The following is a 16,484-nucleotide window of genomic DNA, read 5'->3' as shown; positions in this document are numbered from 1 at the left end:
AAGTGCACACACACACACACACACACACACACACACACACGCGCACACACACACACACACACACACACACGGTAGCATTTCACTAAAATGTTCCTTTTCCTCTGCTGTCATTCACATTAGCAAACACTCTCTCACAGGGAGACTCTCACTAATGTGCTGGGACGTCTTTACAACAAGAGGACTTAATACAACAACTGATTATAGCAATGAATACTTTCTGTTTCATGAATGTAACACACCTTGAATAGGTCAGCAGCATGGGAGAACAGTAGCTGAAAGGTTGTTGTTAAATCCATAATTTTTTTTTTCTTTTGGAGGTCCATGTGTGACGTCATTGTCCTTCGCCACTGCAAGAAGAAAATGTCAGTTGAAGATAATTGCAGTGCAGATTTTTAGAATATAAACTGACAGGATGATTATCATCTCTTAATGTCAGCTAGTCTGAGTTTGACCTTTAACAGCGACAGCACGGACTCACAAATAGTCTTATCTAAATGAATTTGCGTATGTCTCCACAAACTAACCTTTAACTCTTTCAAACTTTTGACTGCTGTATTTGAACTGTGTCCCTTTCTGTTCTTTCTGTTCCTCAATATGGCTCCTTTTAGTTCATTGTTATGTTAAAAATGGTTTTCGTAAAAGCTGTACATATCCATATTTTGGTTAATAGGTTGCTTCTTCTGAAAGGCAAGAAATCACACAGTAGTAATGAAACTGGTGAAGTATTGCTTAACATATGCTTCTGTCGAATAATGAAATACTCTGCTTCCATCAAATGTAAAACAAATATATCACTTAAGGAAAACTATTCCAGTTTGTTTATGTGATCATTTTTTTGTGCATGATTTTAACAAAATTAGTATTTTTACAACTTGCAGAAAGTACAATGTATTTTTCCATATTGAATACAAATAAATAAATGTTGCATGTGGTTGGTCGTAAAAAAAAAAGTTGATTAGCATCTGCTGCTTCTATAGCCTATTAGCTTTCAACCATTTGTAACAAAGACGGATCAAAAAACATTTCCATAATTTATCTTTTTAATGTCAAAGAAAAAGCAAAGGGTTCTTTAAACTAACTGATTTCTCTTGATGTTTCTCCTGTTGGAGCCGTAGAAATAATTAGCATGTCGAATGACAACTTTGCAATTGAACTTTGTAGAAGGCAAGAAACCAAAAGTCATTGACCTCAGAGCAAGGTCAAGTAAGAGAGGAGGAGAAAGAAGGCGGAGTAAAGTACAGCAGGTAACTGCATGTGAATCAGTAGAGACAGATAGTCTGAAGCCTCTCCACGGTATCACTGTCTACAATGAAAAGAGAAAACAGAAAACAGAACTGTGAAGAGCATTGAACGGTGGCTTGACCAGCATTTACTCCGAGGCAAAGACCACAGAGTCGAGTTGAAATCTGTATTTCATTTTAATAATATGTTGTTTATTTTTCTAAGTAGGTTAATTTGTGATATTCAGGAAGTTGAGAGTAATAAAACATTTTATGTACAGAGAAAAAATCTCTGTTGATATGTGGTGTGAACCAAAACTACAAACGTATTCTCTGTTACTTAAAGCAGAAGTTCCCTCTGTCCCTCTGAGAAAATACATTGTCCATTCCAGTTCAGAAATATAACTCACTGTGTTGAATATTTTTCATGTTCTTTACAAAAACATCTGTATCACAATGATGAAGGAAGGAAGGAAGGAAGGAAGACAAATTATCCAAACTATGAATGGATGCCATTGCATCCTTTCTCAAAGACACTTTAGATTTAATAGGACTGAACAGGCCTGAACAATATGATTATGTTTCAACACCTCTTCAATCAAGATTTTTGAATTTGTTTCTTTTTTTAAGTGAACTGTTTAACCTGACACGTTATATAAAGTGTGACATTATATGGCTGTGACCTAACATCATTTTGTTTGCGGTGAGTGTCACTCATGCATGAATTTAGTTTAAATCTTTAATTTTATGTGTCATGTCAGCTCAGTTGTATTAAGTAAAGTAGCACAATGATAAAGGAACCATGAACAATGTATTCATCTAAACATGTACTACTTAATTGTGATAGACTTTGATGCAGCTTCGTCGATTTTTATTATGACTTTTATACGGATTTATTCTAACAAATTCATACGCAGTGGAAAGTAGTCTGTGCACAGCCAGAGAAGTGTCCAGATGCTGGCATGAATGGCAGGTTTTCACACATGACCCTCTGATGTAGGCCGGCCTGTGTGCCTGTGTGTCTGTGCTGCTATAAAAGCTGGCAGCACTGAGGCGGCGCAGTTATTCTCCTCACCTTCAGCAAACACCCAGAGACGCTCTTCATCATGTCTGTGTCCCTGCGCGCTCACGTCTTCCTCTTCCTCTTCTCCCTCTCTTCACGGACGGGACTCAGCCGATATATCGAGGTGAGACTTTTAATCATTAATAAATAATGTATTCAACGTCTCTCTTTTAGGACCACAGAGAAAGTCTTATCTCTAAAGTTTCAACCGAAAGCTCATATTTGACACGTTTCTCCCATCACGTTTTCATTCAGGACATCGAGACTTCAGACGGATTATTTTCTCTGCTCTCTTTGGACCAGAAGAGAGAATCAGAGGACTTTATTTTCCGCAGACCTCTCAGTAAGTGCTCGCTAAACAAAGGCTTCATTCAACAGCTGATTATGCTCAACACTGTTACAGACTTGGCTGACTAACATTGAACACTTTACATGATTACAGATGAAGTTTTGACATTCAGTAAAGTGTTAAATGCAGCTGCACAGAGCACGTTTAAAACACTATTAATCAGTAAAACAATAGTATCATGTATGTCTACTATAGACTAAAATATGTCTGTAGTAACTAGAACATCAGTATAGTTGTTATTTTATTGTACACAGCAAAGTGTTATAAATGTCAAAAATGAATTCAGATAGATTTACATGAATACGTTTTCTTGAGGAGGAAATAAAATATGTCAACATTTGTGACTTATGAAGACTGAAAGTATTTCCTTGTGTTGGACCAAACATCTAATAACCCTCATACTTTTGAATCCTGGAGTAGTCCTTCACTTCTCTGTCAGGTTCATATTGTGTACTCCCCTGGCCTTCAGGGGTCTGAAATGTTTCTGATCCCTAAAATAAAGCAATTCAGTTCAATTTAAACCTCAATTATGTTTGTCTAAGATTAAAACTTGGTGTACATCTGCCCTCTTCACAGTGCAGAGAGACTGCATTTAATCATTAAATCTGTACACAACTGTAATAATAGTTTGTGTGTTGTAGTGTGTACACGACCTTTTTGACTGTTAAAAATGACCTTATGGCGTTCTTTGTAACCCGGTGGTGAAGATTTGTTTTTCCTCGGACATTTAAAAAAACAAAAAAAACATTATTGGTTTTGTTTATATGTTAATGTTACTCTAGGAAATGTCATTACATTTCAAATAGGGGGTAATTATTGTTTTTTAGTTAAACATATTGGTGGGTCTTTTTTGACCCTTCAGACAGCACAAACTATATTTACTTGTTGAGATTGGCATGTAAATGTTTAAGAATACATTTCTGCTGTTTTATAGGATGTTTGGACATGTTGGCCACTGACGGCCAGTTCACTTTCGTGGCGTCTAAACCAGAGCTGGCCTGTGCCACTTTCATCATCGCCGAGCCCAGTGAGGTCATCAACCTGGAGCTCTCTGACGTCAGCATCGACTGCAGCGCCGGAGACTTTATCAAGGTTGGCTCTATCCACCAAAAAAAAAAAAAAAAACAGCACCCACTCTCCTCAAACCCCCACACCCCCACCCTGCTAGTGGGAAACAAGAAGTTGAACCCTGAATTCTATTTCATCTTCTTGTGTTGACTCAACGATGCCAAACAGGGTTAAGGCAGCGTTTAAGGGCCAAACACCACACTGGATCTTCTCTGCATTGGTCACATTACCCAAAGCAAGTGTGGGAAGAGAAGGCTTTAGTTCTGAAGCCAAGCCTGCCAGTTACATGGATATTTTGATCCATGTGGGCCAAAGTGGTGACAGGAATAGCAGAGAGAAAGAAGGACAGGTACTTTGAAAGATGAACTAAGTTTAGAGACTCGATTGAGGTGTGTGCAAACTGCACAGATAAGTCTCTTTAAAAGATGCTCGACAAACCAAGCAGTCTTCTTTGTCTGTAAACATGCTATTTGTGTAAATAAGATTCATAGAATATTTATAGAAAGTCATGTCGGATTATGTTTCTAATTAAATGTGATTCATAACACAGCAGATTAGATGGGGCTGTAACTAAAAGCCTTAGAAATGACACTTAAAGTTCCCACTCAATCCAAATAGATGTTTGTGTTTCTAATAACAGCTCTTTGCAGCATTTAAAAAAAATGTGTTTTGTAGTTGTTCTTAAAGGTATTTTAGTGTTTGACAAACATTAAAAAATGTTGATGACTCATCCTGCAGTCAGGGCATTCACTAATATTGTGTCCAACTAAATGCTTTCTCTTGTTTTCAAGTCCCTCCCACAACACTTATTAGCTGGCTAGCAGATCTGCTTTGTTTCTGTGTTTGAGCTTAATGTAGGAATGTTCTGTTATTCAGCCTTATTGGCTACTTTAAACGTCCATCATATCAGTTTCCATATTAAGCCCCTCCTTAGCTAAAAGGTAAATACAGAAACATAACAACAAATACGGCACTGAGCTTTTACCTGAAAATAAAAGTAAGGCATATCTTCTTGAGCTAATGTGTTTTTATGTTTTCTTTGGATCTTTAAAGGTACATTTGAACCTTTTCCCTCCACCAATAAGGTGTCCTTAAGTTATAGGAAGAAATCATTTAGCTATTTAGCTTAAGTTCGGCTAAAGGTTTATATTATGACTTTTAAGAGTATTGTGGATCAGCATGTGTCAGTATTGTGTTTATACTCTTTAAGGGTCAATTTTGTCTTTTTATGCTCCATGTCTTAAATATTCCCTCAAGAAATATGAGAATGATGTTGTTATGAGTTAAATCAAGATTTATTAACATAAAGAAACTCTGACTTTGTTTATATTGTATATTTTTGTTTTTTTTTGTTTTTTTTTAAATGGCTTTCATGAATCTTTGTCTTCCAGATGTTTGATGGTTGGGTTCTGAAAGGAGAGAAGTTCCCCAGCAGGCAGGACCACCAACTCCCTATGCACCAGCGTTACACAGACTACTGCTCGTCCGCGGGTGCAGGAGCCAGCAGCCGCTCCTCGCAGAATGTCGCCATGGTCTTCTTTCGCCTCCACAACCCTGACAGCAGCTTCACCCTCACTGTCAAAAAGTTACACAACCCTTTCCGTGAGTCCTGCTGCATTCACGTCCTGAATGTTTCTTGAGTACTGAAAAGAAGTCTGAAAGCAAAATTAACAGAAACATCCACACAAATTAAAGAAAATGGAAACAAGAAAACCAAAGGCCTTTCATCTAATCTGATTTGTGTATTTTTAAAGTGCGAGACCCGTGTATTTGTATTTTCTTCCTGGTCGAGCATCAATCAGGGCTGAGAGTGACAGGTTGATATTGAATGAGAGGGATGCACCTGTTTTCCAACTGCTTGACAAACATGCTGGTAACACTGTGTCAAGCAACATAACAACCACAGTGTGGCTGGAACACAAAGACAGACAAAGAAAGGGCAGTGGTGCACAAAAAAAAGCGTAGTTTGAATGGAGTTATCTGCAGGGAAACGGCATAAATCTCAGGCTAATGTATGAGGTTTTATTCAAATATTGACTGTTGGCTGCAGCTGCTGGCCATTTAAATTAAAACTGTATGAAAAACAGCATATCTCTGTACATACAAAGCTGTGATAGATAATATAATAAGCGACTATAAACGTCTCACAGCCCTTAAAAAGTTTCAATGTTTTACCAAAAAAACATCTATTTAACAGATGCTTACAGAAGTATTCTTTCTGTGACTGTCTGTTTGGAAAAAGTTGTAATGCAGTGGCAAGGGCATTTTTAAATCAGAAATATAAACAGGTTTTATTTGAATTTCTTTAAGATTGTGCTTTTTTTATTGTGTTTTTTTTCAGTATTTAACATACACCACAAATTTGAAAACTGTATATACATTTCAAAGCAAGACAAACAAACAACAAGCAAACACAACATAAAGACAAATACAAAAAATAAAAAAGTCATACACATGAATCGTGGCCGTGCTCGTAAATATTTGTCAAATCTCAAAGTTATGAATCAACAGATTTTATTTTTTATTTATTCTCTTCTGCTTGGAAAAATGAAACACACATTCTGCATTTTTAAGGTAGTAAATCCAGTCTTTGAAACCTGCACTTTCAAAACAAAGAACAGATTATAAAATGTACTCTCCCTTCAGCAACCTGATCCGATCTGATTCTGATCGACACTCTCCTATTCCAAAAACATGTCTCTAAATGAACAACATGCCTGCAGGATTAAAGTGTTCCGACTCCTGTTGGTGCCTGTCTAGTCTGCCGTTCTGTTATCAATTGAAATTTCATTATTTTCTTATCACTGCCATCAGAGCTGGGATTGGATTTCCATGCTCTTCCTTAATTGTGTCCCCTCCCTGCAGTCAGCCTTGATTATGTCCAATTTCTGACATGAGGTGTCAGTAATGAGTTTCTCTGCTGATGGGGAACTGTTAATTTGAAACCTCTCCTCCTCTGCCTGTGTGTGTGTGTTTGTGTGTGTGTGTGTGTGTGTGTGTGTGTGTGTAGCCTGTAACATCATGTCTCAGAATCCAGAGGGCAGCTTCACCATGGTGATGCCACACCAGCGCAGGAACTGCAGCTTCTCCATCATCTATCCTGTGGAGATCCGCCTGGTGGAGCTGAGCCTGGGGCAGGCCAAAAGCAATGAGCTCAGTCCACAGGTGAGACACATCAACACCCCCCATTCTCTGTGAGAGTAACCCCTAATCTCACTTTCATTAACGTCCTCCTTAAATTAACTAATGTGTTGTGTGGAGGGACAGGATTATTCTACTTTAAACAGACCCTTGTTTGAACGTGATAGTACTAATACATTTCTGACACACTATGTTGGAGAAGGAGATAAGCTCACTTGTCTAAGTAGCAGATGTAGTATTTATATGAAGCTTTTTGCCATTAAATCTGGACTTAATCTTATTTAAATTCAGTTCCACATAAGATCAGTCAAATCTAATTCCATTTATGAACCCTAATCAGTGGAGAAACTGTCCAAGCCTCTGACACACTGCCAATATCTCAGATTATCTTTGGCTGCTGCAGAGCTCTGTTACAGCTGTTTCCCCCAGTTAGACAAACAAGGAACCAATCATAGGCTAGTTGGTGTGATTAAAAAATAGGAAGTCCATCCACTCACTGTATACATGAAAAATACTTCCAAAAAATGTGACAAATAAAAAGCAACTGATGTGAAAGTTGTTGTTCCTGTATGATCGGGAGCATCATCACAGGTTTATCAAGAATCCTTACTCTTGGTTTATAACTTCAAAAACACAGTACAGCTATGAACAAATCAGTTTGTGTGAGGTGAAATATTTGTACAGTTATTTCAACATTGATAACAAATTCTACAAAACTGTATTCAATTCACAATCTTTAATACTTCCATGAAAACTCAAAGACTAGGGTTTTGACACATTTTTTGAAATATGATTATTCTCTCTTGGCAAGTCTTAAAGACCCATGTGCCTTTTTATGGATGTCCATAAAATATAATGATTCAGCTTTTCAACAGTTAACAGGCCAGCTAACCTAGCTGCATCAAAGTGTAACTGAATCCTCCTCCCAGCACTTTTAAACATATGCAAATCTTTAGTAACCTTTCTTGTTCAGTAAAAGGGAATTGAGGTTGACGTATTATTGAAGATTTGTATAAAGACAGTAAACTTGGCATGCAGCTACAGAGAAATATATTGACAATGTAGACCTCTTTACAACCAGGTTAAGGGAGAGAATACAATGAGGAAAGATCGGGTCAAATAAAAGTCAGAAATATCCATTTGCACTTTTGGACAGAGCTAGGCTGGATGTTTGTTTCAGTTTCCTGTCACTGTGTTGAAAGGCTTTCTGTTTCAGATAAATATTTAAATTCACAGTTTGAACATGTGAGTTGTATCACATTTAGGATCTTACCCTTGGCAAGAAACTCAATGAATTTGATTTGCCTTGATATATTTTTCCATTGCTTTGATATTCTAGAAAAGTTAAGAAAGAAAAAGACTGGCAGTGCATTCCTGAAAATATTGTCATGGAAATAATTCAGGGTTATGAAGAGTTGTCCAAAGTCAATATTCTGTTAGGCAAACAGCTTGAAGACCCACACTGCTGTTTCGATGGAATCTGCTCAGCATCCTACTCTGACAGGTGCCGCACAGCCTAGATAGACTTCCAGGAAATGTTCTCATTAGGCAAAGTGAAAACACTTGTGTGGGCAGTTTCTAATAGTGTTGTAGTCAAGACCACACTAACCGAGACCAAGACATACCCGGGACCAGAGTGGCCAGAGGCCGAGACAAGACTGAGCCATTTATGGATTGAGACCAAGTCAAGACCAAGACCAGGGCAGGGAGATACTGAGACAAGACCAAGACCATAAATATCTCTGAAATATCTTCATTATGTGTGCACTGCACTTTAAGAATAAATGACAACAAATAAAGAATCAGTTATAATTACAGTATAACCACAAATAAATAAATCTGAATTGCAGAAAATGCACAATTTAAATGAATTAAAGTTACTTATGTTCAATTTGAACTATATCAGATAAACTTCTAATTGAATTGTATTTATTTCAACATTATTATTCTAAATCAGAAATGTATTATAGTTACTTAAATTAAACTAAATTACAATTACATGAATTATGCAAATTTAAATACTTTTCTGATGGACACTAATTTTAATTAGTTAAATAGGTAATATAATAAATTAAAAGCATATCTGAAATGAATCACCATATTACCACTCATAAACAATATTTAACCCTCGAGCCATTTTAATAAATAAAAAACTCAGAATCAAGCAGCAAAATACATACAATTTAAAGTATTTAACATCTTAATTAAAGTCTAAGAGCTAACTTAAACCATTATGTTTCCTCACACAGATTTAATCAACCACGTAGCACGCTTTGCTGTCAATCAAAGCTTACATAAACAATTAAGACTGCACACAGCTCGATGTATTAAATAATTAAATGAACAGGGAGATAGTAATGCATGTAATTCAACAAGCTAAACAGAACAAAGAATTTATCTGACCAATGTCGTCTCTGCAGTCTCCTGTACGCTGAAAATGAACGTGTTGAAGTTTCTCCACTCTTACTCCTGCTCTATCTCTCACACACACACACACACACACACACACACACACACACATACATACACCTCACCTTTTCATTCTGGTTGTTAAAACAAGACTCTCATTGCTTTACCAATTGCTAATAAGTGAAAAGTTTAAAGGTCACACATTTTCCTCCTTTTAAACAACTTTAAATAAGTCTCAGAGTTCTTCGAAACATGTCTGTGAAGCTGCTTGCCAAAAATCCACTCTGATCCTGTATTTTATCATCCCTATAAACCCCTCTGTTTCAGCCCTGCTCAAAACAGGCTGTTTTTGTGTCTGTAGCTTTAAATGTAAATGAGCTGTGTTTGACCACGCCCCTCTCTGAAAGGGCTTGTATGGCTCTGACTTTCTCACACAATGTCCAATCATTTAGAGTGAGAAGGCAGATTCTGTGGGCAGAACAAACACCTAGCTGTGGGAGTGTCATCCTCCCGGGGGAGGGGTTACTGTCCTTTGTGATGTCACAAAGGGAAAATCTCCAAACGGCCTGTTTGAGGACACATTTTCTGAAAAGTGGAGCAGGCAAAAGACAAACCCCATAAGCCATTATAGGGGGGTTGTAGACAGGACACATTAGAAGAAAATCTAAAAGGAAACATTTTAGAAAAACATGCTAAAGTATATTTTGCATAATATGTGACCTTTAAAGTTGATGATATGTCATAGCAGTGCTGTGCTAACATGGCCATAAGATATGTATGTGGTGTTTAGGAAAGGATTCAGTCAAGACACATTCTCAATTGTATGTGGTCAACTTATACAAAGCAACAAGAAGCAACTGATCACAGTCTTGATGAGTAGTAATAAAACGGCACTTCCTGCTACAATCAGCAGTAACAATGTAGTAGTTAAAGGTTTAAACCGGACATTTTAAACCTGATTTATTGTTTTTGTACAGCTGCAACACGTGACTTTAATAAAACAGATTTAAAGGCTAACAGGATAATAAAAAGAACTTCCAGTACAAAGTGTTATCAAAATACCCTAAACAGTTCTGAGCCTGTTATAACCTTTAAATGAGAATCTTCCCATGAAATCCAATTCCCTGTTAGTTAGAGAAAAAGCAGGAATGGAGTAAGTCATGTTGATAAAAGACAGAACAATACACAATGTCTTCTGAATATGTTGGCAGCTGCTCTGACACTGGCTGCCAGGCACCAACATTAAGTCAAACTGTACAAACTGGGCCAAATATAACAACCTGACTTTAATACTTTATGCTGAGGAAACTTGAACATCTTCTAACATCGAGTTTTCTGTACCTATTCAGCTGCTTATAATCTCATTTTATATAAAGAGGATGTGATGAAAGAGAAGACAGAAGACACAACAGAATATGAGATGAAGGGGCGCTGGTGGCGCAGTGGTTAGTAAAATAAAATTTCAAAAAATCTTTAAAAAAAAAAAAAAAAAAAAAAAGAATATGAGATGAAAGACTTTGGAATAGGTACATTGGACTCTTTCTATTGTAATTGATAATTACTTGAATTACTAAATGGTGGACTATTAAGCAGATATTGATGTTACGAGAAAGTCAACTTAAATATCCCATATGAATGAATCATTAGGTAAAGGCAGGTTCTTTGATTACTATATTATTATTTTCTTTGTTGTTCCTGATTTATTCATCAGTGTAAAAAAGGGAATTTATGATGAGGATGGATTTATTTTTACATGCACAGGCAAACAGGAACCAGCTCATCAACATATTCCTCCATAGCAGATGTGTGTCCAGACTTTTTTGAATGGGGTGGCCTAACCAGGGCGTTGACTTACAGAGGACGTTAAATTTGTGTGCGCAGAGGAATGAATTTCATTTATTTCTATCTCCACTAATCAAATCTGCTTTTAAGTAACACAAGAGAATGGCAACATATAATTCTCAGTAGCTTTGTTCTTTGAGAACTCAAAAGATGTAAGTCAACCGTCACAATTTAAATTATTTAAAGAAAATTGCATGTAAACTCCTGCACAATGTCAAACTTGAAAACATTTTTCTTACTTATTGCAAGTAAGACGATGTGCAGGAGTTAGCTTGCAAAAAAGTGCGGACTCATTGCTCTGTCCTGGCCATTGCCATCCGAGGCTATTTTGATGTGTTCTTGTTAGACGATAGCCGATGTGTTCCAAGATTGTGTTTTCTAACTTTAACTGCATCTGACGTCAGAATATTGTTGTTGTTTTATGTTATGCAGAGGCAGGTGTGGACGGGCTGTTCAGGTTCAGGAGACTATGTGGAGCTGCTGGGGGGGAACGGGGTGGACACCTCAAAGATGTTCCCTGTAGCTGATCTCTGTTTCTCTCTCGACGGGCTCGGTGAGTCTCAGACCCTCCTTCAGTTTACCTTCAGTGTGAACCTGTTAATGTTACTGTAACTGCAAGCAGAAGAGTGAAATGGAAATCCCAACATATTGTCCTAAACAATACCTACACTGTACTTGACAATGTAGCTTAACTAAGTGATATCAAACAGGAGGAAGATGGGTGCTGTTGCTGTTTGACTCAATATAAGCACATTTGTGTTGAGTTGTGCTGATGACAAACAAAGTCATAATTATATGTGGTATAACAGAACAACCTTGAGTGTGATTTAGTTTTTTTATTGTTCTAAAAGTGACATATATTAGAAAAAAGTAATGAACAACAACTTGATTTGTTTTGTTTAATTTATCAAAAGGCTCCTCCAACCCAACTAGTTTCACAACTTGGAAATAAATTCTTTAGCCAAGCAACATTTGTGCATATTTGTACATTGCATTCATGGGGTATTTTTAAATTTGTTTTTTGAGGGCATCTGTCCCTTATTATTATAACCAACAGTTGTTTACTGTAAGGTTAATTATGTGAACATAATGAACTGTATTCAGGTGAGGTGGAGTGATCTTGTTGTGCTTCACTCTGCTTTTTCCTAAACCCACTGTAATTTGCTACTCTATGCCTTGAGTGACCACATTTCACTCGCCTTCTGCTTTACTGAAAACTATTCAGACACAGTTTGACACATTTCACAATGTGTTGACATAAACATTGAAGCTAAACCCCCACTGCGTGTTATTATTAAAACATTGTTTATCATAGTGTTACAGCAGCAGGCCTCTCATCCCATGGTGAGGGAAGTCCAGAATATGCTTTCAGTTATAGAAATACAGATGTAGCTTGGGATCCAAAAAGATTCAGAAAGGTCTTGTTTTCTTTTCTCCTTGCAGATGCTTCTGGTCCCCGTGTACAGACAGATTACCAAGTGAATAATAATAATGATTTAATAATAAAATAATAATACAATAACTGAAGCGCTCACGGGGCAATCTCAGTGAAAAAGCAGGATGGATGCCATAGATGTGGAAAGTTCTGAATCAAAATGTTGGCTTCTTAATCATTTCATGTTAAAAGTCCATGTATTATATTGTTATTGAAGCCATATCAATTGGATGTACAGTAGGAACTAACTATTAAGCTCAGCAGCATACCCCTAACTCCAACACTTCCTTGCTCTGATTGGTTGTCTCCAATGGACGGTTAGGTGAGCAGTCATCAATTAAAAGAATCCTTAAATACAAAAAAAGAGAGTTTCAAAACTAGTTTGTGTTTGTTAATTGGTCCTGCATTGCCAGGCTACTGCACATGATGATCCATCAAAACACATTTCACATATTGATATATTCTGTATGTTATAGTGACTTACAGCCAAAGAGCGCCCACTATACCTACTGAGCTAAACCACTCCACACATAGTGGTACTTAAGATGAACATTTTAATTTCACAACCTGAGTTCCAAAAAATAAATTCAAATATTATGCAAAATGTTGTGAATAATCAGAATAAAGTGTATCAGCAAGGATCTTTCTTTAACATATAATTGGGTTCCCCTGCATTTTGAATTGGGAAATGCTATTATATCGTTTCTATGCTTCATTACACTTTAACTATTGGATTGGATTGGGTTGGAAAATCTTTATTGTCTCTGAGGGGCAATTTGGTTTGCTGACGTGAGTGAGATAAGAGACACAAAGACCAACAGTCCATAGTGTAAATGTACTGGCAACAATGCCTACAGTTTATTATCTGCTTGGCACAATCTGGGGGAATCGTTTTAATAGAAAACACACCCAGAACAAAGACATATCGTATTAAGGCTGCTTGTGTAAGCTATGGCATATGATCAGTGTGGATACAATGCATAAGTTTACATCAGGATGAATAGAAGCTGGCTACAGAGCAACAATGTTCTTTATGTGCTCCAGTTTACAGCATCTGTTATTTTTTCTCTCTTTGGCCCTCCAGCTCAGATGAAGATTGGTTGTGACAACTCGGTGGTGAGGCTGGTGTCCAGTGGGAACTATATCAACCATGTCTCCTTCCAGTACCGACTACTGGAACAACACGAGCTGCCCAAGACCCCCGACAACAGTCTGAATAACTTCTGCACTGTGGAATGAAATCACACTCATGTACAAAACCACACCTGTTACCAAGCAAACTACACAATCACACAACATCCATCTGGCTGTAAATACACCCGTTGGACAACCACCTTTGTTAAATATTTTGTATTGTTTTTGCCAAATGTTTTATTTAGCATTCTTATTATTTCAACTTTGATCGGAGCGTATTTATGTGAGGACCTTTTTAAACTCATCACAGTTATATTGATGAGAATGGATTTAATTGTTTTCTTTTTTAGACGTTTGTCAAGAAAATCTGTGATACATTATTTTTTCTTGGCAGGAGCATTAACTTTAAATCCTCTGTCTACTGATCGTGGTTTATATCAAGAGATTTTACGCATCTGCTATTACTTGTGTTTATGCCCTGACAGTTTCAAAATAAATATGAATTGCATGATAAAGCACCTTTCTTAATGTGCTGCCTGAGTCACTCTGTTTTAATGAATGTTTTACCATTTCATTATGTTCTCTTTGTTTTTGTTTTTCTTGTATGTTTCAACCAGGTTCATTTATTTGTCCTGTTTAAGAACAGATTAGGATAAGTGGTCGTGTTCCTCAGACTAGCCCAGCACTACATACAGTACATGTTGTCCTTGTGCGGTGCTGGGTCTTAAATGCTCATTTTTGTCAAAACCATGTTTCATTGCCAAACAGATACATTGCCTTTAGCATCAACTGTAATCAATGCAGCGGAAGAAGGAGTAGAGATATTAATATTCAGGAGATTAAAATTGACATATTTTGGTCCAGACTGAAAAAACTCTGCAGCTATTGAATAGTTAACCGTGAGTCATGGTTTTAAGAAATGAAGCCAAATGGAACAACTGATCCCTTGACTTTTCAATTAGTGCTACCATGAAGTTTGATTTGTGATTTTTAAAGAAATATCTGTCCCAATATTAACTAGTTGCTTATTAGCATACTTATTAGTAGCATACAGGCTGCTTATTAGTTATTATGATGACTAATATTATTAGCCTGTATGCTAATAATTAGGATGCTAATAAGCAACTATAGGAAAGGTGAATATTATGACCTTAATTTAAAGTGTTACCGAAATATCTCTTTGTACTTGAATTGCTATAACTTTGGTGATTCCTTTGTTTTTTCGGGTCCAAGTTATTTTCTGTAATGTAAATCATTTTATATATTATGCCTGAAATGACATTGTCATCAGGCGCTACTCTACTTTTCTTGTGCCAATTAGCAATGCTAACATTGGGCTAACATGGGAAATCTTTGGAGGGTTGTTCAATGAATTATGAATAATATTATGATTTCTTTAAACTTTATCATTAGGTCCATTATATCAGTGACACACTGTGATTCATGACTAAACAAATGAAAAAATGTTTTGTTTAGTGCTGGTAACTTGGAAACAGAATTTGGGGGGGAAATACCATCAGCTCAACATCAGCACGTTCCAGTTGAAGGACTGTGGTTAACACAGAGCTCAAAACACTACTTTGTACAGAAACAGCTTCACAGAGCTGCCAACTATCAAGTCGTTTTAGATAACCGAGGCTATAACCCTATCTGTGAGACACTGGGTGTATTCCCAACAAAGAGTTGGTTTCTGTAGCAGATACTGAAGTGTGTTGCTGCCACAGGGTTTACACAAATACTAACGCACATACTAATATCCCTTAAACCACAGGACAGAACAAAAAAGTATTATTTTAGAAAAAAATGATTCTATTACATCATTGACAAACCTGTGTTCATGTTTGAACATGTATATTGTAAATGTCTATGTTTAATCCAGTGTATTTAAATATATCCTTGGCAATCAGTATGACGCAATGACTCATGCATTTTTAAACCAATCAGTTCCAGAGACAAACTCTGAAACAGCTTTTATAGAGGCTGATCATTGCTCCAAATAGAAATTAGAGAGCACAGAAAAAAAAAACACAGCACAATGTTCTAAAACGGGTTTGATCGTGACCCCTCTCCTTCTCTAACTGTTTAGCTCTAATCCTCTATGTACTGTACATTTGTGGATCCTCCGTGTGAATAAATGTGCAGCTTTTTAATGGGATTATCCCACAAGCCTCAGTGCTCTTATCCCCTTCGACATCCCTCTAACCGGCTCGCTTTTGATCTTCTCCTTACGTGGAATTAATCTCAAACCTGCTCAACCGTGATGATTCAATTAACCAGCGGATGTCTTTTTTTTCTCGACGTGTTGCAATTTTCAGTCTTCATTAGTGGATGAAATGCACTTTAGATGCAATCAAAAATGATAGTATGATTGTTTGTAAAAGTGGGTATAGCAGTCTTCAACACTCTCTAATGTATTTATAGTGGCCAGTGATGGTGGACTGGAAATGATCTTGTCACTTGTCGGGTCGAAGGAGTCACAAGTCCCTGTGGCTGCAATGTGACCCTTAAATGTGGAGACATCTCTTTGAATTAATATGATTGAAGAGAGGAAATGATGTTTATTTAAGATATTTTCCTCAGTGGAATGGTAAGAAAGCACAGCACAGCGCTAAGAATGAGTGTCATTCTTCTTCCTCCTCCTTTTTCTTTCCCTTCCCAATCAGTTGTTCTCAATCAATGTTTTCCTGCTTTGTTTTTGGACATTTAAAATCATGTGAACGTGAAATACATTATACCATGCTCTACTTGTATGAAGTTACGAGTATAGCTTTAGTTAAACTTGGATCAGTGTAGAGATGTTTTGACTCTTTAGTAATTGAACGA

General features: G+C 36.9%; 1 protein-coding gene across 1 annotated transcript; it reads left to right on the top strand.

The window, feature by feature from the left end:
• Positions 1 to 2,256: 2,256 nt before the first annotated feature.
• Positions 2,257 to 14,189, top strand: LOC109994225 (corticotropin-releasing factor-binding protein). Its single transcript, XM_020647468.3, has 7 exons — positions 2,257 to 2,407; positions 2,539 to 2,626; positions 3,567 to 3,724; positions 5,092 to 5,302; positions 6,711 to 6,865; positions 11,525 to 11,645; positions 13,612 to 14,189. Exons 1-7 carry the CDS (start codon positions 2,327 to 2,329, stop codon positions 13,764 to 13,766), a joined length of 969 nt encoding a protein of 322 aa, XP_020503124.1. The 5' UTR covers positions 2,257 to 2,326; the 3' UTR covers positions 13,767 to 14,189.
• Positions 14,190 to 16,484: the final 2,295 nt, after the last annotated feature.

Source organism: Labrus bergylta, chromosome 2, assembly GCF_963930695.1.
Source record: "Labrus bergylta chromosome 2, fLabBer1.1, whole genome shotgun sequence".
Taxonomy (NCBI): domain Eukaryota; kingdom Metazoa; phylum Chordata; class Actinopteri; order Labriformes; family Labridae; genus Labrus; species Labrus bergylta.
The sequence above is the reverse complement of the archived record's forward strand: the minus strand, read 5'-3'. Positions and strand labels throughout refer to the sequence as shown.

Excerpts from the sequence above, each read along its gene's own strand:
- LOC109994225 (XM_020647468.3), top strand. The coding sequence starts at position 2,327 with ATGTCTGTGTCCCTGCGCGCTCACGTCTTCCTCTTCCTCTTCTCCCTC. Across the intron at positions 2,408-2,538 it reads GACTCAGCCGATATATCGAG|GACATCGAGACTTCAGACGG; the intron begins GTGAGACTTTTA and ends GTTTTCATTCAG. Across the intron at positions 2,627-3,566 it reads TATTTTCCGCAGACCTCTCA|GATGTTTGGACATGTTGGCC; the intron begins GTAAGTGCTCGC and ends GCTGTTTTATAG.